The sequence below is a fragment of the Pieris rapae genome, chromosome 7, assembly GCF_905147795.1.
Source record: "Pieris rapae chromosome 7, ilPieRapa1.1, whole genome shotgun sequence".
Classification (NCBI taxonomy): Eukaryota; Metazoa; Arthropoda; class Insecta; order Lepidoptera; family Pieridae; genus Pieris; species Pieris rapae.
In genome coordinates, this window is record NC_059515.1 from 7003630 (window position 1) to 7028534 (window position 24905).

General features: G+C 34.9%; 1 protein-coding gene across 1 annotated transcript; it reads right to left on the reverse strand.

The window, feature by feature from the left end:
- Positions 1-798: 798 nt before the first annotated feature.
- LOC110996960 (ras-related and estrogen-regulated growth inhibitor-like protein) lies at positions 799-23941 on the reverse strand. The gene is made up of 6 exons (XM_022264874.2): positions 23693-23941; positions 9754-9810; positions 8476-8552; positions 7890-8071; positions 2259-2445; positions 799-1398 (listed from the first exon to the last, which is right to left on the reverse strand). Exons 1-6 carry the CDS (start codon positions 23754-23756, stop codon positions 1330-1332), a joined length of 636 nt encoding a protein of 211 aa, XP_022120566.1. The 5' UTR covers positions 23757-23941; the 3' UTR covers positions 799-1329.
- Positions 23942-24905: the final 964 nt, after the last annotated feature.

The following is a 24905-nucleotide window of genomic DNA, read 5'->3' on the forward strand; positions in this document are numbered from 1 at the left end:
GCGAAGTCTCTGTGTATATCTTTCATACGTTTATTTACGTTCAATGATATTTATTAAAAACAAATGCATATTGATTTTAAAACAAATGAATAATGGAAAGAACAATAATGGTGGGTCTATTCTCATGTATTTTTACTATTGTTACCCCTTCGAAACTGAAGCATCATTGCCTGGAAACCGATACTAGTATAAGCCACGACGTGATTATCGTCTTGTTGGCGCCATTTAATTCGAATATGTTTTCACAATGCGGTTCTTGAGTAAAAGTGTACTCCTGTTCTGGTACAAGAGTCCGATGTAATATTACCTTGTTCTGCAGTTATGATAACTGTATATTGAGCAATTGACCACTTTTATTGGGATAAAGTATGATTATTCTTGCAATTTCGTCATTGCTCTTATTTCCTTTATAGATTTGAAATCTTTCGGACACAAGGACAACGATTGTATTATATCCTAATATTGGAAAGTTTTGCTTTCACACTGAAATACCTAATATTATAATGATATTTATTTGCTGCCCTTTGCATATAATAGGCTCCAAAATTACAAGATCGATTTAAAAAAATATTCCAGGTATCTAGTCCCCCATATAGTGGTTACGTAATTGAACGACCCCTTACGCTGTGGAAAATATTTACAATAGAGCAAGACGATGTACCAGTTTTATAGAAGACGTCAGTATGTACAAAAAAGAGTATGATATCATATGTCTAACTATTATATATTTCAATAACTATCTAACCGTGTGAAGCTGGGATTGAAGTAGTTAATAAAGGACAAATAAAAATGTTTTTTCAACAAACATGTTTTATTAAATAGATATAGGTACAGTACAAAAGGTATACGTATATTTAGAGGCATAATATATCCAAATGGTCCACTTCTAATCATTTAAGCAGTCTTATTTATACAAAGGTGGGTAATGCTATATTTATATAAAACAAAATTATCTTTTAAAAATCTTAGTATCTATTTGTGTTTATACTGCACAAGAAATCTACAAAGTATAAGAGATAAATATTTTTATATTCGGGAAATCGGCGGTTATTGCAAAAAATAATATAACCTACAAATAAAAGTTTAAACACATCTCTAAGAACATTAATGATAGTTATTACTTAACAATTAACATCCACAATTTTTGTAGAACAAAATTCGAATTTCGAACATTATCAATAAACCCTGCATCAATTAACACTTTCCATCTTTCTTCATCCGCCTCGGCCGGATATCAAAGCTTTATCTGAAAGAACTCTAGGCTTTTAGCCCACAGAGCAAAAAACTCCTTCTTGGAGTAAACAAAAACCAGCCTTTTGTACAGCTAGATCATATACTAAGTGACGGACGTTTCTTTCTCACACTCTTGTTGCTGAGCCCCAGAATTGTGCCGATTACCTGTGAAATAAGAATCATTAATTAGTAACAACGAAATATATTTAAAACTACTTTTCGTTACATTTCGGAAGTTCTGTCTATCTAAGCAGCTTAAAGTTCCATTAGAGATAGCCTAAACTCACATATGACACACACACTATATGATCTAATAGTAATCTAATATAATAATTGTTATATAGTAATTCTAATATAATAATTGTTACATAGTGTTAATTGCAGTCTAATTATTAAAATAAAAGACAGTGAACAAAAAATTCGTTCAAAATATAATGTTGGGTGTGGCAAAGAAATAATGAACGTATAATAAATGCTTTAGAAATGAGAGAATAGAATAACGCGTTGCGTTATAGCATAAGTGATAATGCGTGAGCCCACACTGGGTTGAAAGAGACATATGATGACAAGGATACGCAAGGGAATGCTTTGGTGGTTTGGCCATGTGGTAATGAGCGGTTGACAAGTAGGATATACTGGGCAACCGTGGATGGCGAATTGGGGTTATTTAGGCCTTTTATCTACTACTACTATGAATCTTCTGGACCAAATCCAGGACGTACTAGACAAGGGTACTTTGTACATAACCGACGAGCATGTTTGATGTATGTCTGTATGTCATAAAAGATATGTCATATATGCCGAGATCCGTCTCTACCTGCCCATGAGGGAGTGATAATATAAAAAAATACACAAAAAGAAGCAAGAATCATAAGTTAATAGTTAAGTAACTAATGCGGTGCCTACTACCGAATATATTAAAACCTCTGAATATATTCAATTGTATTCGAGAAAATTTCGAGTGAGACGTGTCTGAACTCCCGCCTTTTTTACACCGCCTTAATAACATGGCATAGCTAATGTACCTTAGAAACAGAATAGGCAGCAAGTTTTCGTCTTGGGGTTGGTAGCAATAAGGCGATTGAACGTGCCTCACGAAGTAAAGCTTGGAAGGCGAGGGCCGCACCAGCTGACGATTCGGCTGCAGACACTTCGTAAAACTGGCATCGGAAACGAAGAGATAACTCCTGGCCTTCTTCAGTTTTGACAGCCCTATAAAAAATAGACATGTATTTATAGTGACCTTTTTGCCATCCAGATATAAATTATAAACATAAAAATTACGAATTGGATTTAAATTCTACAGAGATTTTGCTACGTATTTTGGCATGACTCTCAGGTTCCAAAAACTAATTCAGACACAGCACACGCGTATAAGAAGTCTCAAATACGCACACACACTCATCATATACATATACTTTCACGAATATTTAAGGTCTTACAACTTCGGTTTTATTAGATGGAACACTAAGGGCCTGTTTCACAATGTCCAGATAAGTTCCAAATAAGCTATTGTTACGAAGACGGGTCAACTGCAATGTTTTTAGATTTTTCCACTACTTAGAGAACTTTTCAGCAGGCTGAAATATGATTTATGACCGTTTCGGGAGAGGGTCAATCACATATTAGAAAATCGAAATTTACGTAATGTTGCCGTAGTTTTCAGGAGGCTGAAACATTTTTTCAGTCGGTTTCAGAACACGTATAGACGAATGGTACACTTTTCAGCAGACCCGTTTTCAGGCGTTTTCAGGCCTGGTTATACCCCTTTGAAGAAGGAATATTCTAGAACGAATTTTCTAGGTGTGGGACAAGCACTGTCTGATACACGAAAGAGAGGCAAAATAAGAACCTTCTCGAACCTAGACCGAGAATTCTAGAACGTCGTACGACAAGCACGTAGCAGTGTGCGAAAGAGATAGCAAGTACGCGCGTTCTAGAATTAGGCGATCGCTACTCAGTAGCGCTCCCGCCTAGAAAGTTCTCGTAAACATCGGAAACATCGTTCGAGATTCTTCCCAGGGATATATAAGCGAGCCAAAACGCGACCACTCAGTTCAGTTTTGAATGCGATTCCAAGCGATAAACAGCGAAGAGAAAAAGTGCGAATAAGTGCGAACCAGTGATAAAGTACTGTGTGTTTTAAGTGATTAGTGACAGTGTTTCATTGTGTGTGTTATCAGTGCTTTTCTGTGCGTAATTTCCAGATACTAGTGTAAACGAATTCCTCGTAGATTTTATTGAAATAAACCCTTGAATAAATCGACGGCAGTTTCTATCCGATCCCCTAGCTCGTAACATTTTGGTGTCAGAATTGGGGATAGAAAAATGCCAATTACTCCAAGGGAGAATCAAGAGGAGTTCGTGACAGTGTCTGCAGCAGATGCGGAGATGCAGACAAAGAAAACGGAGACTCTAATATCAAAGTTTGAAAACCTGGACAGTAGGTTTTCCGAACAGGAGAAACGCTTGCTTGAGTTAGAAAAGGAGGTTCAGTGCCTTAAGATGTCTGGATTTGTGGAATCATCTGGAACGCTGGAAGCACCTACTTTTAATGGTTCTTCTTCTTGGGACGCCTACAAGGTACAGTTTGAGGCTTTATGCAAGATAAACGGTTGGAAAGATAATCAGGCTGTGGCTGCCCTTATGTTGGGACTGCGAGGTGAAGCCCTGGACGTGTTGGAAGTTATGAAAGGAGATGTGACGCTGACGCGACTGCTGGATGCCTTGGAGTCACGTTATGGAGACTCACATTTAGAGCCAGTCTACAGGGCTCAATTACGGGAGAGAATGCAGCGACCAAGTGAGAGCTTGCAAGAATGGGGTCTGGAAATAGAGAAGCTGGTAAGGAAAGCTTACGCATCCTTACCAGATGTAGCAGACAAGATATTAGTGCAAACCTTCATAGATGGAATAAGAGATCGTGAAGTCAGGCTGAGAGTGAACCTTGGTCACCACAAGAACCTGAAGGACGCTCTAGCCCATGCGTTGGAGGTAGAGGCGATTCAGAAAGATCCTCGACCTTACCGCATTAGGGCTGTCACGGAAAGAGCTACTGGTCAACGTGGGCCAACCTGTTACATCTGTGGGGAAGTAGGGCACATGAGGTTTTCGTGTCCTAAGAAAGACTTCCGAGGGGATGTAAAGGTCAGACGTGGAAATACCTTAGTCATCGACGGAGAAGTCAATGGAACTAAGTGTAATGTGACACTTGATACTGGAGCTTCACGAACAGTAATCAGACACCAACTTCTGAAGACATTTTCTAGAAACCCTTCTAGAGGAATTGCACAGCTTGTAACAGCTACGGGTCAACGCATAGCCGATCGCGGAGAAGGTATCGCGACCTTCAAGATTGGTGAACGTTATTACAGACACAAGGTTGTTCTTGCCGACATAGTAGATGACTGTATAATCGGGTTAGACTTTATGAAGTTTTACAAATGTAAGATAGATCTGAAAAAAGGGATCTTCAAGTGCGGAGAACAGGAAGTCTCCTTAAAAGGCAACTCTTCAAATGGTGGTTATGACGTCTGTAGAGTAATCGATGTGGACGGACAGGCCAGTAAGCAACAAGAGTGGAACGCAGTTCGAACATTTCCGGATAACTATGAGGAAGCCTTGTCAATACACCTATCAAAGGCAGAGGAACAATTAAAGAAATTTTCTGATATGTTATCGATCCATGAAAGAGAGCTAATAAGGAGTTCAGATGATGCGTCTCAAAGGCCAAGTGAAAAAGTCACCAAACAGAACGGAAGGGATGGTCACGTGAGGATGCTTAGAACAGATACCATTCGTTCAGATTTCGGTGGTAGATTGATGCAGATAGCACAGCAAGAGGATTGTGACATTAAACCAATTCTGGACTGGATGAAATCTTCAGCTGTCAAGCCACAATGGAGTGAAGTTGCATCTACAAGTAACACTACTAAGAGTTACTGGGCTGAATGGGACAGTTTAGTTCTACAAAATGGAGTGTTATGTCGCAAATTGAAAAATGCTCAAGGCGATCATTTGCAGCTAGTGGTGCCAAGATCCAAGGTTCGCGACATACTAGAAATGTGTCATATTGAGTTATCTAGTGGACATTTAGGAGTAAAAGGGACTCTTAGGAAGGTTAAAGAAATATTTTACTGGATTAATTATCGTGAAGATGTAGAAGACTGGATCAAGAAATGTAAAGCTTGTGCAGGCGATAAGGATTCGCAGACTCGGTCGCGATGGAAAAGGATAATGATGAAAGAAAGTGATGATGCTCGGGACGAGCATGTCTAAGGAGAGGGTAGTGTTACGAAGACGGGTCAACTGCAATGTTTTTAGATTTTTCCACTACTTAGAGAACTTTTCAGCAGGCTGAAATATGATTTATGACCGTTTCGGGAGAGGGTCAATCACATATTAGAAAATCGAAATTTACGTAATGTTGCCGTAGTTTTCAGGAGGCTGAAACATTTTTTCAGTCGGTTTCAGAACACGTATAGACGAATGGTACACTTTTCAGCAGACCCATTTTCAGGCGTTTTCAGGCCTGGTTATACCCCTTTGAAGAAGGAATATTCTAGAACGAATTTTCTAGGTGTGGGACAAGCACTGTCTGATACACGAAAGAGAGGCAAAATAAGAACCTTCTCGAACCTAGACCGAGAATTCTAGAACGTCGTACGACAAGCACGTAGCAGTGTGCGAAAGAGATAGCAAGTACGCGCGTTCTAGAATTAGGCGATCGCTACTCAGTAGCGCTCCCGCCTAGAAAGTTCTCGTAAACATCGGAAACATCGTTCGAGATTCTTCCCAGGGATATATAAGCGAGCCAAAACGCGACCACTCAGTTCAGTTTTGAATGCGATTCCAAGCGATAAACAGCGAAGAGAAAAAGTGCGAATAAGTGCGAACCAGTGATAAAGTACTGTGTGTTTTAAGTGATTAGTGACAGTGTTTCATTGTGTGTGTTATCAGTGCTTTTCTGTGCGTAATTTCCAGATACTAGTGTAAACGAATTCCTCGTAGATTTTATTGAAATAAACCCTTGAATAAATCGACGGCAGTTTCTATCCGATCCCCTAGCTCGTAACACTATTTATTACTTATTGGTAGGATAAATAGTATTTTTGCGTTTCACGACTGTCAGATAGCGCTATACGTCATGAAATGTGAAGTATCTTATTTGGAACTTTTATGTTTCCAATAATTTATGTGTTGCATAGCTATTTGGCACTTTATTCATACATTGTGAAACAGGCCCTAAGACTTTTTCTTCTTTAGAAAATGTTTTAAACATGCATGTACCACGGAATAATTGGAATCGGCCACAACACAGGGGCTCCCTAGTGTGGGGACTACCGACAGATAATATTTTTCACAAGCAGATATCGGTCATGAATAAAGTTTATATAAAATATGATAGTTAAACAAATAAAAATAATGTAAAAATTGAATACGTAAGTATCGTGTATTACGCATTTTTTTAAGTAATTCTGAAGCATGTCTGTACATTTAATTGGATAATTAAATCAGCAATACGAATTATTGTCTCTTCTAAGGTGTAAATTCTGCAAACGCATTTTTAATTTCAAAAACAAAAATATGTCTTCCACTAGACAAAGAATGCATCTATGTGTGTATGAATTATCCGTCTACAATGTGTTAAGTATTTCAAAACCGTAGACAGGATAAGCAGACACACACTTTCACATTTAAACGCATAAATGAGGCAATAATTATAACTGTATTTTTTTTTTGGCAAAAAGTGCTACAATTACAGCAAATTATACAAACACGTAAAATGTGTAGACTTTCTACATATTCAACAACAATTAACACACTAGTGGCGACATGCAGACATTTTTTTTACATTTATTTATAAAAATTAATAAACAACTTTACAAAATTTTAGTCTAGAATTTTGCGTCTAAGACAACAAATTGCAATGAATTTCTGACCACATTTAATAATCCCTTAATTTTGCGTGAAATGTTTATTCTAGTTTCATTTTTGACTGAATCAAAAATTATTTAAAATGTACGTAGTGAAAAAATACATCACCTCAAAAAAACTTCGTTAAACTATGAAATCAACGAACTGTGTCGTCAACGTTTCACCTCCAGTGCTCAAATTTAATTGTATTTAGAAATTTTACGTATACATAGGAAATTCTCAGTCACATGTATGGTGTTAGAGATGTTAAGCTATCCAAAGAATGGCATTGGCGCCAGGCACAATTCTTACGCGACTAGTGTCGCCACCGTGTCGCACCAAGTAAAAGTAATGTGATAACTTATAAACTATTATGACATAAACTTGTTTATGACCATAAGTACGGGGAAGAGATATTTATAGCTACTTGAAATCGATAGCTCTGTCTACATGAAAGCGCAAATACGCTGGAGAGCTTGGTTATTTGCTGTTCATGATTGGTTTCTATGTGAGTAATACGACCGTACCTGTACATACACTTTTATCGGGTTACAAAAAAAATTCAAAGAGAAAAGTATTTGGACGTTTCGCGTACCAGAAATAAACGCCACCGTAAAATAGTAATTTTTAATCTATGTTTCACATCTAATAGATATTTACATTAGTAGATAAACACGCACTTACGTAATGTAAATACTCAAGCAAAATAACACGCATTTTAAGCGAAGGAAATATCTTACCTTGCATGTTCCAAATCCCTCTTATTTCCCAGAAGAGTAACTGCGGTACATCCTGGCAGTCTTGTGCGTTCCAATAGTGCCAATAATTCAGATGCAGCCAAAAATGATCGTCGGTCACAAACTGAATACACGACCGCAAATGCGTCGCCCCATCTTAGGTGCTCAGCTAGACATCCCCTTTTCTAAAAAAAAATATATATTTATAAACCTCCATAGATTTCAGATATTTCTTGTATATTTTATGGTTATTGGTGGGTATGGAAGGTTCCAGAACCTTCACAAAACATTTAGCTCACATGATGACTTCATATAAAAAATATCAATGATACGGAAAAGTGCCTCATGGGTCTTCCGTGAGACCATTCCATACAATAAATTCTTATATTAGAAGCCCGTTATGTCGGGCACGCTTACTAAGACAATTAGGGTCTAGAAGATCTTTTCGTTTTAAAAAATGTCCATGGGCGGCGGTATCACTTAACATCAGGTGAGCCTCCTGCCCGTTTGCCCCCTGTTCTATAAAAAAAAGAAAATGAAAATTATGATACTTTATTGAAAGTAACTTTTTTTAAATAAATAAACTCACAGCACATCCACACGTATCCAAAACTTCGACTTCTGATGAAACACCGTCAAACGTCGCCCGATGTTGATACAGAAAATCTAGAACAAAATCAATTCTAAGATTTCGTAGCCCAATTTTAAATGTTTATCAACAATATTTGCCAATTGAAATCTGGGTTAAAGAATTTGAATTTGAATTTTCTCGTTCGCCCTTGAGACTTAATTAACATCGCGAAATGATCAACATTGATCAAAGTTACGAAAAAATGGCGTAATGTGTGAAGTTAGTTAATAGTATTATAATAAAATCGAGTCGGATTACTACATTGTGATTTATTATTCTCAGCCGCAGATTTCTGAATCAGTGTACTGATTACCTTTTTTAGAGGTTTCTGATCCATCATCGACTTTTGAGACATGCGGGATTTTTCACATTTTCTTTTCCTTCTAAGTATTAATTGCGCATGTGTATAAACGCGTCGTGTATTTGATTTGGTTTGATATTCGCACGCATTTTTCAGTACATCGGAAAATGTAGGTTTAAAGATATTTATTCTAATAATAGATACTAGTCACATAAATGGGAACACTTATATGCTAAAGATATAATTAATCACGTGGTGGTGGTGATAGAACTTGGGTGAAGTTTCATTTCCGTAGATTGGGATGACTTAATAGATGGTCTTTTAATCTTAATTTAAAAAGGCTGCCTGCACTTTTTGTATTTTGTGGGAGTCTATTATACCGCAGCAAATATCCCATGTAAGAATGCAAAATCGCATCCGAAATTACGTTAATATATTGACTTAAAAATACAACGATGTTTGCCGTATCATATAATAATGTTAAGTAATTAGTTTTAGTCTAGCTATTCAAAGGGGGAACGGTGCCAGTATCTTCGGAACCTTGCCTAAAGGGACTCCTTTTAATAATAATTTTTTAATTAATTATTAATTTTAAGATTAGTTATTAGATATATTTTTATGTATTATGTTATTTGTTTTGAATATAAAATTAAATATTACTAATTAATAAAAGTAATAATAATGTTAATAAGTCAATGGCCTAGTGATATCGGCGCCGCGGAGCCAGCCTTGATGATCACCACTTCACTTGCCAATATCGCAAATAAACTATTGGCACCAAACGTTTGGCAGATAAGGGCCTGTCTTAGCCCTCTGAACACAAATCATCTTTATCAATGGCATATGCGAATGAAATATAGTAATAAAATGCTTTTATCTAATTAAAAGGAAATTACTGTGTCGCTATTATTAGGCATAAAAATAAATTTACTTACCGCCAGTTGAACTATATTCCCCAATGTATCGCTTTGTTAGGTATCGCACCACAACAGCTGTAACAAAAGAAAAATTCATTAATTCCTTGACCTATTGTGGGCGCAGAGTTAGCTTACGCCCAAACCCAATAACCTCAATCCAATCTCAATCCATGTTTGACTATCTGAGATAGACATCTTATATTAATAAAAGTGTGCCAATAACCAATCGACGGATTGTTATAGCCACCTGTCTATACAAGTTATCCATGGTAGGTCGGATCGCTGTATGTGTGTGTAAAATGACAGTTCAACGGTGTCAATATCCTATTTTAAAATTTTAACTTACAAAAGTTTTTAAAATAATTAAAAGCTATTTTATATGTAAACAAATATTATTTGTACGGTTTTATTTACTTTATTTGGTTTATATTGATTATCAAATATGAGTGTAAAGAGCAAAGAGATTGCATTCTTCATTTATTCAATCCGTCGCCAAAAATGGATTGTCTTGGTAGGGTTTGGTATAAGGATGTAGATATCAGATCGATCGACTGTCACGGTCTGATGTTAGATTTTTTTCAATCTGATATTGTGGGTGAGGGCGTTAGGCTACAGCATATGACTCTCATGATGCAGGTCGTAAGTTGTCGAACCCCGGCACCATAGACTTCTATGTTCTTAATATTAACCCACGAACGAAAGCGAGTTAGAAAAACAAGGCTGATCATCTGCTTCAGAAACATCGCGAGAAAAAGGTTGTGTGTGGAATAAAATATGGTAAAGTAGCATCACTGGTATAAAATTCAAAAATATGAAAATTTGCTTCAATATTTTAAAAATTACTTTCAATCTGAAATCGCCGTTATTTTTAAGCTTTTATTTCTTCTAGTAAATATTTTTGTTAACATTTACAAGTCAAATATGCAAAAAAGTGAATTTAATAAACATAAATTAAAAATCGAAGTAATATCGCTATTGATAAGCCACGATTATAATTTATTATTCACGATAGAGACAGAGAAAGCTGCAATTAGCTATGAGGTGTTACTAAATATATCCTGGAGTTAATTTATAACAACACGGCGCAATTAGTGGGAAAGCAAACAAAGACCTAGAATTCATACAACAATAACATTTTATCGAAATGCACTAGTAACTGTCCGTTATAGTATACCATTAAATTAATTTAGCGTTCCTTATTTTTCGTCTGTTATTTATTTATTTTATAGAACAGGGGGCAAACGGGCAGGAGGCCCACCTGATTTTAAGTGATACCGCCGCTCATGGACACACTCAATGCCAGAGGGCTCGCGAGTGCTTTGCCGGCCTTTTAAGAATTGGTACGCTCTTTTCTTGAGAAACCTAAGTCGAATTGGTTCGGAAATACTTCAGTGAGCAGTTGGTTCCAAAAAGTGGCGGTGCGGACTAGAAACATAGACTTGATGTCACGTTTCTTATGAAAAGATTTTTGTTTATTAGAAAAGTTAGAAAATATATTAGCAAACTAAGCGACAATTTTGCGCCACTGACTGTCTGTAGGTGACGAATTTAATATTAAACTTTCAAACGAAATGTACCTTATTATAATAACTGGTCTGCATTAAATGTTGAAAAACCAGAACGATATCTTAAGCATTATCAAACTAAAAATTCAATAAAAGACATTAAATTAAAAACACGAAATTGCACGTATCAAAATATTTAATCCACTCAAACGCAGTCGAAAGCGTGTCTCAATACTGATAACAATACGTCAACCACATTTAATTCACATTGGTGCGGTTGTCGCAATAAAAGCCGATAAAATAATTATTAAATTCTTCAAGCAGACCATTCAATTAGATCACGTCGTTCGCCGGCGCAGGCGCAGACCGCTTTGTTTCCTTTAATCCTTATCACTGACCGAGACTCGGTATATTTGTTACTTTAAAATACGTTTGATATGTCTTAATTTATTAGAGGTTTTGTTTTTATACGTTCACCTAAAGCGACACAAAGTAGGTCTTTAAGTAGCCTTAAACATAATACATTTATATAGTTTAATATTACATATGAGTAAAATGCAATAATACAAACCCTTCTAAGCATTAAGTCATAGATGTGTCTTGCTTGGGTCTGTCTTTATCCAGTAATTCCCTGCATAAATTTTTTGTAAACGTGTGAAGAGCAAATACAATTTTATTTATTCATACACGTACTGGATTTTGTTGTAATACTCTGTAGTGTACGAAACATAAACTATTCTAAGATTCATTGTAAACAAATAAACATGTCTATTCGTTACATTTATGTACCGAAGTTTACGATGTACTCAATTGATAGTCAGGAGATAAAAGATCGAATTCTATGTATGGATTAAAACCTGACCTGAACGTGTGACCTATTTTATATAAGCACTGATTAATAGTAGCATTGAACTCCAAACAATAGTTTGTGCATTACTGATGGTTATCTTATCCGTTCGTCAAATGTTTTATGGGGATATTTAATAGATCTATGACCTCTTGTCATTTAAAGATGTATGCTTCGTGTCTACCATTTAAAGTTTGAGTTTCAATTTAATCTTTGATACACATGAATATATATAAAAACTAACATAGTAACATCACGGTTTCGATTTCAATTGTTAAATAAGATTTGTATGTCGTGGCCTTTACGAAGATTTCCTACTACGCCCATATCAATCAATATTAAATCAAATTTATTTTTAAATATTTGACACTGTTCTAATTATTGACTTGAGATAGGCCGTCCAGTCTAAGAGGATTAAGGGAACCTGTTATCCCGTATTCCATCGTCCCCGCCTCCCGTCCCGTCCACTGCATAGTGCATCTCCCGGCGTCATTTTTACAAGTTTCCCCAGTGAGGGCAGTCGTAACATATCATAGCATAAAGATTATATGAGTAATTAAATATTGCTACATACGTAAGGGTTTCGAAAATATAAGTATCACTTAGGTGAACTACTTTTTATTAAGTACAAAGAGGACGTTAAAATGTTATCGATACATTACCGGTATTGCTATTTACACCAATAAGGTCCCATATAACGAGCATTTAAATAAAATACTTTCACTACGATAACCGCCAGTTCAAGGTAACCCACAAAAGCACATTATTTATGTGTGCGAATTTCTTGATTTCTCACTGTTATAATTTAATTTATTGAAGCCCTTTTTGAAATTAACGAGGCTGTATTAAAGGTATCGTTACGAGATATTCAACAAAACTCTTATGGATGTTAATAGTATGAAAACCACTCTGCATACTGAGATGACAAAAAAACAAATATTTTACTGACGTTACACGCCTATACAGGCCTACAAAACCGAACCACGCATAATTTAATTTTTACATTTACATACCACAGTTATATAATGACATTTTTGAATCGTCTAAGTAGGAGAAATTATTTGACGTATTTGCTGACGATACTTAACATATATGATAATGTTATGTTTCCCCCTACATTATTTATAAGACAATTTTTTCTTGATGGTAAATTTTGAAACATTTAATTCTTGAATGAAATTATTATACTTATTTTGCTTGTAGGGTAGGAAAAACGCCGCGCATAAACTTAAACTAAAAACCTACATCCTAAGCAGATATTGTGTGGTTAGTTCAAATGCCGTTATAGATATGAGTTGGCCTATAACTTCAGTGTGCGATGTTCATCCTTGAGGCCGTAGATTCAATCCCCGTCTTAAATAGACTTCCTGTCTATATGCGCATTCCTCCCTCACACGTAAAAGAAATTGTATATTTACTAGTTTCTAACATGAATAATAAAAAGTTCTTTACAGTCATTTATCATTTGTAAAGTGCCGGTTGCAGACAAAGCTTAAAGAAGCATACAGCATTTAAAACTTTTCTATCTCACCAATCAACCTGACCAATTTTATTGCCAGTTGCTCAATTAAAAACACTTCATTAGCTTTCACCAAAACGCACCGAGAGACATGCTAATTTGAATTTCTCTGACCGGTGTGGATTTTGACAGGTAAAATCTAAACAATATCGAACATATGACCTAGATGTCTAGATAACTAAATGCACATTCATGATGGGCCGTACAAATTTAGAGAAACGCCCATTATCATAACTATTATCTGGAACAAGGTGAAACTTTTATATGCAATCATTCAATCAATCACTCGTTGAAATTTCAACGTTAAAACACTAGAATTTCTCTGTTCTAATGTACATTTTGCGCGCGTAAGTGGCTATTTCGGAATGTCTCAAATATTGCTGTAGTCACAGATAACATGAATAAACAGTGAGACGGGTGTCCCAGCAGACGTTTGCTCGAGTGACTCATTCGTTCAGCTCAGTGGCATGCGGCTAAACGCGTGCTATAAATACGATTACAGCTGGCATTTAAATGTTCTCGATCTATGATACCAACACACATTCTGCAAGTTTCATGTCGTGATTATAATACTAATTTGTTCGAGTCAAAACTAAGTTTAGCCCGCGAACAATAGCCGTTAATTTGTTTCCAATCATGTAAATCATAGTATCAATTTTGAATAGCAGCAATTAAAACATGACTTATTTCCAACGTGCGATAGGAGTGGATTTATTCTCAATTCGAATTGGGTTCTGATATCAATCAAGGATAAAAGTATCCAAATGGTAATTCACACTGAAATCTTACGCCATCATTTAATCAATCTTACGTTTGTCATGTTAAAGGGCAATTGTTTTAATGCTTTCATTGTTCGCTTATTAAAGTGAAATTACATTGTATTACAATATTTATCAGATTGAAGGTTTTACTTACTTATATAATTAATATGCAACCTGGAAATATACAAACTAAAATATAAGAAAACACTTTTTTAACGGATTAATGCTATGTATTATTATAAACTTATAATTATTTAATATATTTTTATTTCTTTTCCCGACGTTTCGCGTGCTTTAGCGTGCGTGGTCACGGTGACTACGGTGAAGAAGACAAAAGTGTTAAATGTCCGTTAAAAAAGTGTTTTCTTTAAATGTGTAAAGGTTATGTTAATAAAAGACAATGCTAAAATATATTATAATTTTTTTTAAGAGGAGTCCCTTAAGTCAAGGTTCCGAAGATACTGGCAGCGTTCCCCCTTTGAATAGCTAGACTAATTATTTGTCCGAGGTAGCTGCCAGAGCTGGCAGCTTAGCTATTTCTTTAAAAGTAATTTCTAATTCCTATTTCCTTTAATTCTTAATTGTAATTTTAAGAACTAGTCCTTTTTACTTTCTATATCAAAGCTATTACACAATTCCTACATTTACAGTATAAGTATATAAGAAAATTAAAAAAAATATATGTAAACCCGACACTGATTACGTTATTAAAATGTCAAACGCCGTATAAGGGAATTGCATCGCTATTTATAATGTATTGAAATATATATTTAAAATGAATTCCTTTTTTATATTGTTTAGTTGAAGTTACTTTTCATGTAAGGTTTTCTCTCATGCACTCGCATTCATTTTTTGCGATAACAAAATCACATTAAAATAATTATAGGCCTTTTGTGTGATTTGTTTCTTCTAAAGTTGGGGTATTATCCATCATTATTATCTAAACAAACCCGTGGGCTCTAACACGAACCGTTCTCCAGTTAAATACTAATCACATAATCTGGCTTCGGGCGTGATTGATTGCATGCAGTTTTTGGACTTTGTAGTGATCAAATGGCCAGCGATTTTTGTAGAAATCTCGTAACCAAACGATGCATCGAGTACATGAGAATTTGTTAAAATGATTACTTGGACATCGTATCCGTTTAAGCTAATCGCATTGAATAAACCAAGCCTAGAGAGTTGTTACGTTCTTGATTTTTAACGAAATAGCAATTCAAAGATTATTATTAATTGCCAGCTCCTCGAGTATCTGGAGGGCCACCAGCTGATAAGTGACTCTCAGTACGGCTTTCGTCGTGGTCGTTCGGCTGGTGACCTTCTTGTATACCTTACGCATAGATGGGCGGAGGCAATTGAGTCCAAGGGGGAGGCTCTAGCGGTTAGTTTGGACATAGCGAAAGCCTTCGATCGGGTGTGGCACAGAGCACTGCTCTCGAAGCTTCCAGCCTAGGGGCTTCCCGAGAAATTATGCGATTGGATCTCCAGATTTCTGGCCGATCGGAGCATCAAGGTCGTCATCGACGGAGCATGTTCCGACCTTAAACCCGTGAACGCTGGGGTCCCACAAGGCTGTGTTTTATCCCCGACCCTGTTTCTTCTGCATATCAATGATATGTTGCAACTTAGCAACATTCACTGCTATGCGGATGACAGCACTGGGGGCACTCTTTACACTGGCCGGGCAAGTATTTCTCGGGCAGATGTCGATGAGTACCGGAACAAACTTGTGTCTGAAGTAGAAACCCTACTACGTGGAGTCTCTGACTGGGGCAGACTAAACCTAGTCCAATTTAACCCCAAAAAGACACAAGTTTGCGCGTTTTCCGCTAAAAAAACACCCTTTGTCGCTACTCCTCTTTTCGAAAACACTCTCCTTAAAGCCACAGCCAGCATTGGAATACTTGGCGTTGACATATCGAACGACGTTCAGTTTCGCGGTCACTTGGAAGGAAAGGCAAAATTAGCCTCCAAAAAGCTCGGTGTGCTCAGCAGGGCGAGACGGTACTTCACTCCGGGCCACCGCTTGCAACTATATAAAGCGCAAATTCGGCCCCACGTGGAGTACTGTTCCCACCTTTGGGCGGGTGCTCCCCAGTACCAGCTTCTTCCACTTGACCGTATTCAACGAAGAGCGGTTCGAATCGTTGACGACCAAAATCTCTCCAAGCGGCTTGATCCTTTGGCGTTGCGTAGAGATGTGGGGTCTCTCTGCATCTTCTACCGCATTTACCATTGAGAGTGTTCAGAGGAGTTGTTCGGATTAATACCTGCAGCTGAGTTTCATCATCGAACGTCGAGGCAGAATACGAAATTCCACCCGTATCACCTCGACGTCCGCCGTTCCACAACTGCGCGTTTTTCCAGGCAGTTTTTGCCGCGCACCACCACTCTGTGGAACCAGCTGCCAACTGAAGTATTTCCGAACCAATTCGACTTAGGGTCCTTCAAGAAAAGAGCGTACCAATTCTTAAAAGGCCGGCAACGCACTCGCGAGCCCTCTGGCATTGAGGGTGTCCATGGGCGGCGGTATCACTTAACATCAGGTGAGCCTCCTGCCCGTTTGCCCCCTGTTCTATAAAAAAAAAAAAAAAAAAATAGTATCTAGACAGAAAACAATCATTGACTCACTTATTTAAACATATTAGTACCTGGATGACCGAGCTTTGCACGGTTTTTTTTCATTATAAATTGTGTTTTTTGGAAATTATATTTAAATACTAATAAATTGTTGAAATATGAATAATATTTTTCGACCTAAGTGACAGAATAATAAAAAAATAATGTTATTTTTCTCCCAATAAAAAAAAGTAAGTTTATGTTTAAGTTGATAAAACACGAAAAAAACTACATTTTCTAGAAACGATTCCTAGCTAGATATCGATCTATTTCTATTCTATCTTCTAAATATATATTCGGGGGCGATAACGATTTATCGCCCCCGAAATCATAAGATCCCCTGTATACTAAATTTCATCAAAATCGTTGAAGCCGATTCCGAGATAAAATACATTATCAATCATTAAAACATAAAACATCTCCTTGGCTTAGTGGTTAACGCTTTAATCAAATAATAATAACTAGCGGTAAGATCTGCCCCATATTCCTTTGGCAATTCACAAAACACATATACATGTACTCTTCCAAACGGCTCTACCAATTTTTAACCGAACAAGAATCTATATTAATTAACATACCCATCAAACACCCGTACACCAATAAAACTGATTGATATTACCCAATATAGACAACGTCGCATCATCTTACCTAATATATCTTAATTGTTATGTTAATGTTTGAGTGTATAACGACATCCGACTGCCGTCACGATAAATCAATTTCTCCTATGTTAACTTTCGCCAACATATTGTTTATACTTTCTATTGCTGGACGATTTATTTTCAATGGTAGCTGTTTATTAAATAACGATTATGTAGTATGAATCACGACTTAATGATTTGAGGTTATGAATTCAACCTTGTAGGCACTACGAAACGTTGCGACAATTTTAATCTTTTATAACAAATATTTACGAATTGATTACATTTTGATAAACAAATAAAGATTTTGAGAATCGAGTGATTTATGTATCGACAGACACACATTTTCGTTTGTTGTTTGTACTATAAACCTAAAATGGTGATAAAACTGAGGCAAAGTATTCATTTTTTTTAGCGGTAATCGTGTATATATATATATATAATAATCGTGTATTGACTAAATAACAAATAAAGAAATGCTGCCAGCTTTAAAGGTACACTGCGACAGAGAAAAAACTTTTTAAATATGCTTTGTTTTTTTTTTTAACTTTTGTAGATTAAGAAAATTCTAAATAACTGTAATCAAACCTTTCCATAGATTGAAGTTATTAAAAATCTTAAATTACATACTGACGTATCGGATACATAATCAAAGGTTAGTTAAATTTAACCGAACGGTTACTCATGCGATGCCCGATACAGATTTTGAGTATTATAATTTACTCGGGTTTTTATTGAAGACTAACGAGCAGACTGATGAATCTCGTTTTTATGTGATGAAAATGAGGTTGTATGTGCTTTTTGGTGAGGTACTTTAAAATGCATTACGTTTATATCAACAGCGATAATTTCTCAAGTTAAATCATATATTTTTATATATATAAATATATATGATTTAACTTGAGAAATATAAATATATTAAAAATTATATCTTATTATCATATCTTTTAATACATTTTCATGTTCTGTTTTTTTCATGCAGTATGGTATAATATAAATTATTTATATATAATTATTATATATATAATATATAATAATATTATTCAACGTAAATATGCAATAATACTGCATACTTTACATAATGGGTCATATTGATTTTTACAATTTTTTATATATTTTGTTACAATGAACAATTAATTCTGTCGATATCGATAACTTTTTTATGGTAACAGATAGCCGTCAAACACTGGAATTGCTACCACACGTAATGATAAAAATATCTCGTGCATAATACGCCCAGTGTAGCGATAGCTTACTCTGAACCCTGAGTCAACAATCTGTGTCGAGAGAAAATAAACAACGCCTCTGTACTTTATAAATATAGATTATGATTTTTCTAAATTCCTACAATTTGTAAGGGTATTAAAATACATCTGAAATTTGAACATCTGAAAATCGTCATTGTACAAAAATTTTTTGTGTCCGCAGTTCTGTCTACGTATAAGAGTAGTCAGAGCTCATACAATAAGCATTTTTTTTATTATTACTTTGAAGCTGACATTAGCATTGATGTCCTATATTATATTTTGCATCACGCATATAGATAGAGATAGAGCAGTGTTGGCCCAGTGGCTTCAGCGTGCGACTCTCATACCTAAGATCGTAGGTTCGATCCCCGGCTTGATGCACAATGGAGTTTTTTTCTATGTGCGCATTTAACATTTGCTCTAACAGTGAAGGAAAACATCGTGAGGAAACCGACATGTCTTAGACCCAAAAAGTCGATGACGTCTGTCAGGCACTAAAGGCTGACCACCTATTTGCCTATTAGATTTAAAAATGATCATGAAACAGGTTCAGAAATCTGAGGCCAAGACCTAAAGAGGTAATACCGCCACCACGCCATACGAACACCTATACTATATTATTTGTTTGAAAGCACGGCCTAGCTACTAAGCTATCACGATTTTTATGTATGTGATAATGCAAAACATGTTAAGTAATAGGAGATTCTGCCGTGTTTGTTACGTTAACAAGTTGCTTAACAATTAACAAAAGTTTGGCCACTACTGAACGAACAGAGTTAGAAAACACGTCTTTATGAAGTTGATTAAAAAAAACAATCATTTATGACTATATAGTTATTTTGTATAAAGTTATTATACAAATAATAGTCATAAACCACTAATACAATATTTCTGTTTGTATATATTACATTAAAACCACATATCTGTTTCTCTCATATTCTGCTTCGACCATGATCTCATTGATAAATATCAAAGCCAGATATATAAGTATTTTAGGATAAAGATTTAAAAAGAGTTCAACTTCAACCTTATTTAGTATATTAAATAAATATATCCTGCCGTCGTCGCTACTCTAGGATCATAACATATTTCAACAACTGAATTGTCAGTTACTTAATTAGCATTTGTATTCCATAAAAGAGAACAAATTAGGTTACCCTAGTCTATGTGACGTGGAAGCTTACATCATTAGAGTACAATTATTTTATTAATAATGTGAGTAAAATTTTACGTACAATCGCAGAGATAATTATAATGATGTACGTAATTATGTCATAACTCACGTACGCAGTTTTAAAATTGCAATATTGGAAGCCTGCAAATTGATAACAAATAACAGATAAAAATCATTTTATCGTCAAGCAACAGTAAATTGTCACGCATGTACATTTCATAAATTTGAATTTAGAAGTAAGGAAAGATGGTGCTGTTTTCCCGCGTGTAGTTTAGACGTATTATTGCCATAAAAAATTTGGGTGCTTTTCCAATGAATATGCATTTATATAATATATCATTCTTGCCATAGGTCAAAAACATGGGTGCATAGTATTAGCTCTAATATGCTAACAATGTTTGCAGGGAGATGAAATTAGACTCTATTAGATGTAGAACGAACAGGCAAGTCTCACCTGAATTTTAGCTGCCCATGGACACTGGCAATAGCTTGCGAGTGCGTTGCACTTGTTTATTTTTATATGTCTATCTATTTATTTTTATATTTGAGTATTTGATATCCTTAACAGAACTAATATTATTGCCGTGGATAATCCTTTGAACCCGGCTTTCGTATGCAACGCTAATGAAGCCCGCCGACATGACTTAATTTGTTTGGTTTCCTTGTATTAGTTCGTTATATACACACAATACTTTACTTATTTATGTGTTTTTACGGCTCGTAACGTTTATCTGTGTCTTTGCCATCGTAGCTCCTTTTATCAGAAAGCAGACGTGCCTAGATATCTTAGCTCAAAATCTGATCTGTGTTTTAATATTATTAATTCTTTGTTAGCTGTGGCAGAACTGTTACGAGTTCAGAAGACATACTTAAAGATTTTTTTATGATAATAATTTGTTAAATAATGCCCTCCACATGCGCCTTGGCTTAATTTGGGTGGCTGTCGTCAGCGTAATCCATTTAGTTAACATTTAGGTTTACTTAAAAGCTAAGGAAGGATTTAACTGCTTAATTGAATCGTTTTATTATATTGTTTCGTAGCAACTAGTATACATTTAATTGCTACTTAAGCTCAGTTACAGCCACTTTTATTCTGGAAGAAACACTGGTTTCAAGCCCGCATGCTCTGACAGTACGTATATAAAAATAAGACAATTGTAACACACTTGTTAGTCGATTTGCGCATTATTTAAATAAATCGTCCTATTGTACAGTAAAAGGCTTTGTGCAATAAGAAAGCCTACATGTAAAAGTACATACCCATGTTCGACGTAATATACTCTGGTAGCTATGTACTTTTCTTTATATGCGATTATTTATTTCCATGACATGTTATTATATAATTGCGTAATTGAATAACATTGAAAATGATACGCATGATTAGGTTTATTACGTTTTTTTCATCTGAATATTTAAAACAGAGTCGAGTTTATTTGCAAACTCATCAAAATGTCTCGATGTTCATGGTTTTTGATTTGATGTATTTTGAAAATAGACGAAACGAAAATTCCTATACAACATGTTCATGTTTGTAACTGTTCATTCCATCAAAACGGTAAAATCTCCCCTTTAAGAATTGATTTAAATGAAGGTTACAAATCAACAACATTCGGCTGATCGTGTATTTTAGATATAGAAAAGGATTGACTTAATTATATATCAATTGTCAAATGCCGCACGCATTTGACAATTATATATAATTGATATTCAGACATATATTATGTAAACTAAGCCAAATATATCTAGCTTTAAGTACTGCAATTTTTTAATAAAAGTGAACTTATTTATTTTGTACTCATTGTATTACTTTCATATAATCATAAATTAAGTTTAGCTATAAAACTCGAGATTCATTGACGGTACAAAGTTCGTCGAGTCAGGTAGTAATACATACCTATAAGGGCTTAAGGTATCTACATTTTATAAAACTTTGCTTTAATGTTTAAAAGGGAAGGATTGTTATCCTTTTGTTTCAGGTCAAACTGATCTAGATTAAGTAATTAAGTTCTCATATTAATTTAAAATCAAAACATTCAGTTTTCACTAATTTCCATTTAAATGTTTTTCCTGGGACTTAAACCTTTAACCAAAACACGGCTACATGAATAAATAATATTAATTTGCCGTCGACGATATTAGCCAGACAGTACTGATAATTACCAGATACAGCAATATCATTTATCCAAACAACAAAATTTTCCGAGAGTGCGAATTCATAAACAATTTTACGACGCAAATGATAGAAATATGTTTTAAACAAAGTCCCGACATGACACTATCTTATTTGCTGATGCGATTTGCAGAATCGGCCACCAACCTATTGACATAGTTGTTATCAATGCAACTGATAAGAGTACAAACAAAGCGCACCTAATGCGTTTTATTAAGGATTTTTACCTTAAATGTTTATTTATAAGACAAAAAAAAATGTGAGACGTCACGGGACGCCTGGCAATTGTGAAACATCGACATTATTTTGGAAAAGTAATAAGCAGAAAAGAACAGATTGTGATAGGAACGTAATAATGATAAAATAAAATATTACAATTTTTTCCAGATAACGATGACTATTTATTGAATAAAAATTTATTTTCATTATATATTTTTAATGTGAAATTTACTACTGCATATAGACTGTATATAGGTATATAATACGTAACTACTTTTGTATGCATTTGTCGCGCTCCTAAACAAGACTCCTATGGTTACAATTAATACAAACCACAGCGGTTTTATAATGTAACATATTGTGATATATTATTATATTATTTTGTAATAATAATACCATCAAATAGCGCGGAAATCGGTTTTACGTGCGGCTATAGATGTTTCACATCAAAATTTTTTTAAATAAGAACACGACGCTGACATGGTTCATCCCATTCCAACAATGGTATATCCTGAATCATATTTAGAGACTACCCTCAAATAAAACTTTTATAAAGCAAATTCCAATCGTATTATTGTTTAGGTTTTCAATAATCCGTCATGTCCATGATAACTATATTTTCAACATAAATTATACGGAACAACCATTTATTGATCGCTAAATGACAGGAACTCGTGCCATCCAAACTTCCATATGTTACCGTTATTATAATATAAGTCTAAAACTACGCACCATTCTTTTCTCATTGTTTAGAATTCTGACTCCAGATAAATGTGTTGCAAATTTAGAATTTTGAACGCGTTATAAAATGGTTTTACAGTTCTTGCTTGACTCATACTTGCTAAAATTAAATTGAAGTATTATAGTAAATATAGAACTAAATACTTAATATAAACAAATATTGTATTCATAATTTTAATTAAAATAATAACTTCAGATGTTTATATCACGTCAAATTTTAATAAAGATTAATATAAATCATGAAAATAAAACAATTTAAATCAATCACGTACTAATTTACATTCAAACGCAGTAATTAAAATAATGGGAATAATATCAAAATGATTTAATTACCCCGTGATTGACGCCGTACCTCTCCAGCCATTAAAAATTGATTCGGGTATTCGAAAGGTCCAAACAAATAAAACTAATCAGAATCAAAGCGTCGTTATATTAATCTGGATCGAGGGATCACAAAAAACCGGACAAGGGTAATTCAAAATAAAGCATTCGATATTTAAATTTGAAAGCTTACCAGATTTCCCACTTCTAGCGCTCCCAAGCACCACGACCCTTATTCGATTTACAGTCATTTTCATCTGTCAAACACAACACTATCGAACAGTCAATATATCATGTAATAATATTAATTTAAATATTTTTATCGCTGATTTGCGATCTTGTTCGCGTCAAATCAGCTGTTATTGAAAGATTGCGGTCGCACGCGCGCACAACGCACCTGCTAGTGAGCGACTGCAGTGTCAAACGAAATTGGCGCAAACCACGCTCGCACTATCACCTAATGAAGTGAAATGTTTATTACTGCATCTAGATCTGTCATCGACATCGATCACGCGTCATCAACAAGCGCAGGCATTTTGAATATCGAATACAGTTTATATTTAAAAGTTTTGTGTTCCTTATTTAAATTTATCTACTTGGACCATGTTTATTTACAGTTATAAGTTTGACATATTTGATCCCAACAAAAAGTCAATTAATACAAATTAGTTATACAAATAAATATTTGTGACATTTTGTCAGCACAGTTAATGCGTGCTTAATCTGACAGTTGCCAATATTCGAATGTTGTTAAATAGAACAGTTGCTATTCGCTAAATATCAGGCACATTGAGGTCATTCACATGACAAGTGATGAGGGATTATGTCAAGTAAAAAAATATATTTTCGCAGCAGATTCAACATGGGAACCGCTCCATGTAAGTAAACCGAGCTTAATTTGAACTCGCAAAAAATGCTCTAATTTCATGTTTGCTCCGGGTGTCAGAATTTCTGGATTAAACCTTCCAATCTGACACTTAATTAAAAATGTATCTTTTAATGAAAGGGATTTTAAATATTACATGTGAGAACAATTTTCATACAAAATTATTTTCTTAATAATTATTGTTTCTAAAGGCTAAGTGACCTACAAATTAATTCAAAATACGTTATATACCATATTTGTATAAGTACAAAGTCTCAAAACTCGTTTCAACAAAAATAATTAAGTGTATCGTAAGTTAAGTACTCATCTGTCCCTCTGTACCAAATCGATCACTTAATTGGACAGAAAGAGACGAGAATTTACTTAAAAGAGCGCAATTCGATTCGAGACTGAATTAAGTTTCATAAAAAAAATTACTGTGTAACTCAATTGTGTTATCGACAAAAATTATTCACATTAAGTCAATGTAAAAAATGTATGTAAAATTATCTTAAGTAAATGATTAAACAAGATTAATTTT

Bases quoted from the DNA above. Each gene is read 5' to 3' on its own strand.
- LOC110996960 (XM_022264874.2), bottom strand. From the start codon at position 23,756: ATGAAAATGACTGTAAATCGAATAAGGGTCGTGGTGCTTGGGAGCGCT. The intron at 8,072-8,475 runs GTGAGTTTATTT...ATTTTTTTTTAG, and splicing joins TGGATACGTGTGGATGTGCT to AAAAGGGGATGTCTAGCTGA. The intron at 2,446-7,889 runs GTAAGATATTTC...TATTTTTTATAG, and splicing joins AGGGATTTGGAACATGCAAG to GGCTGTCAAAACTGAAGAAG.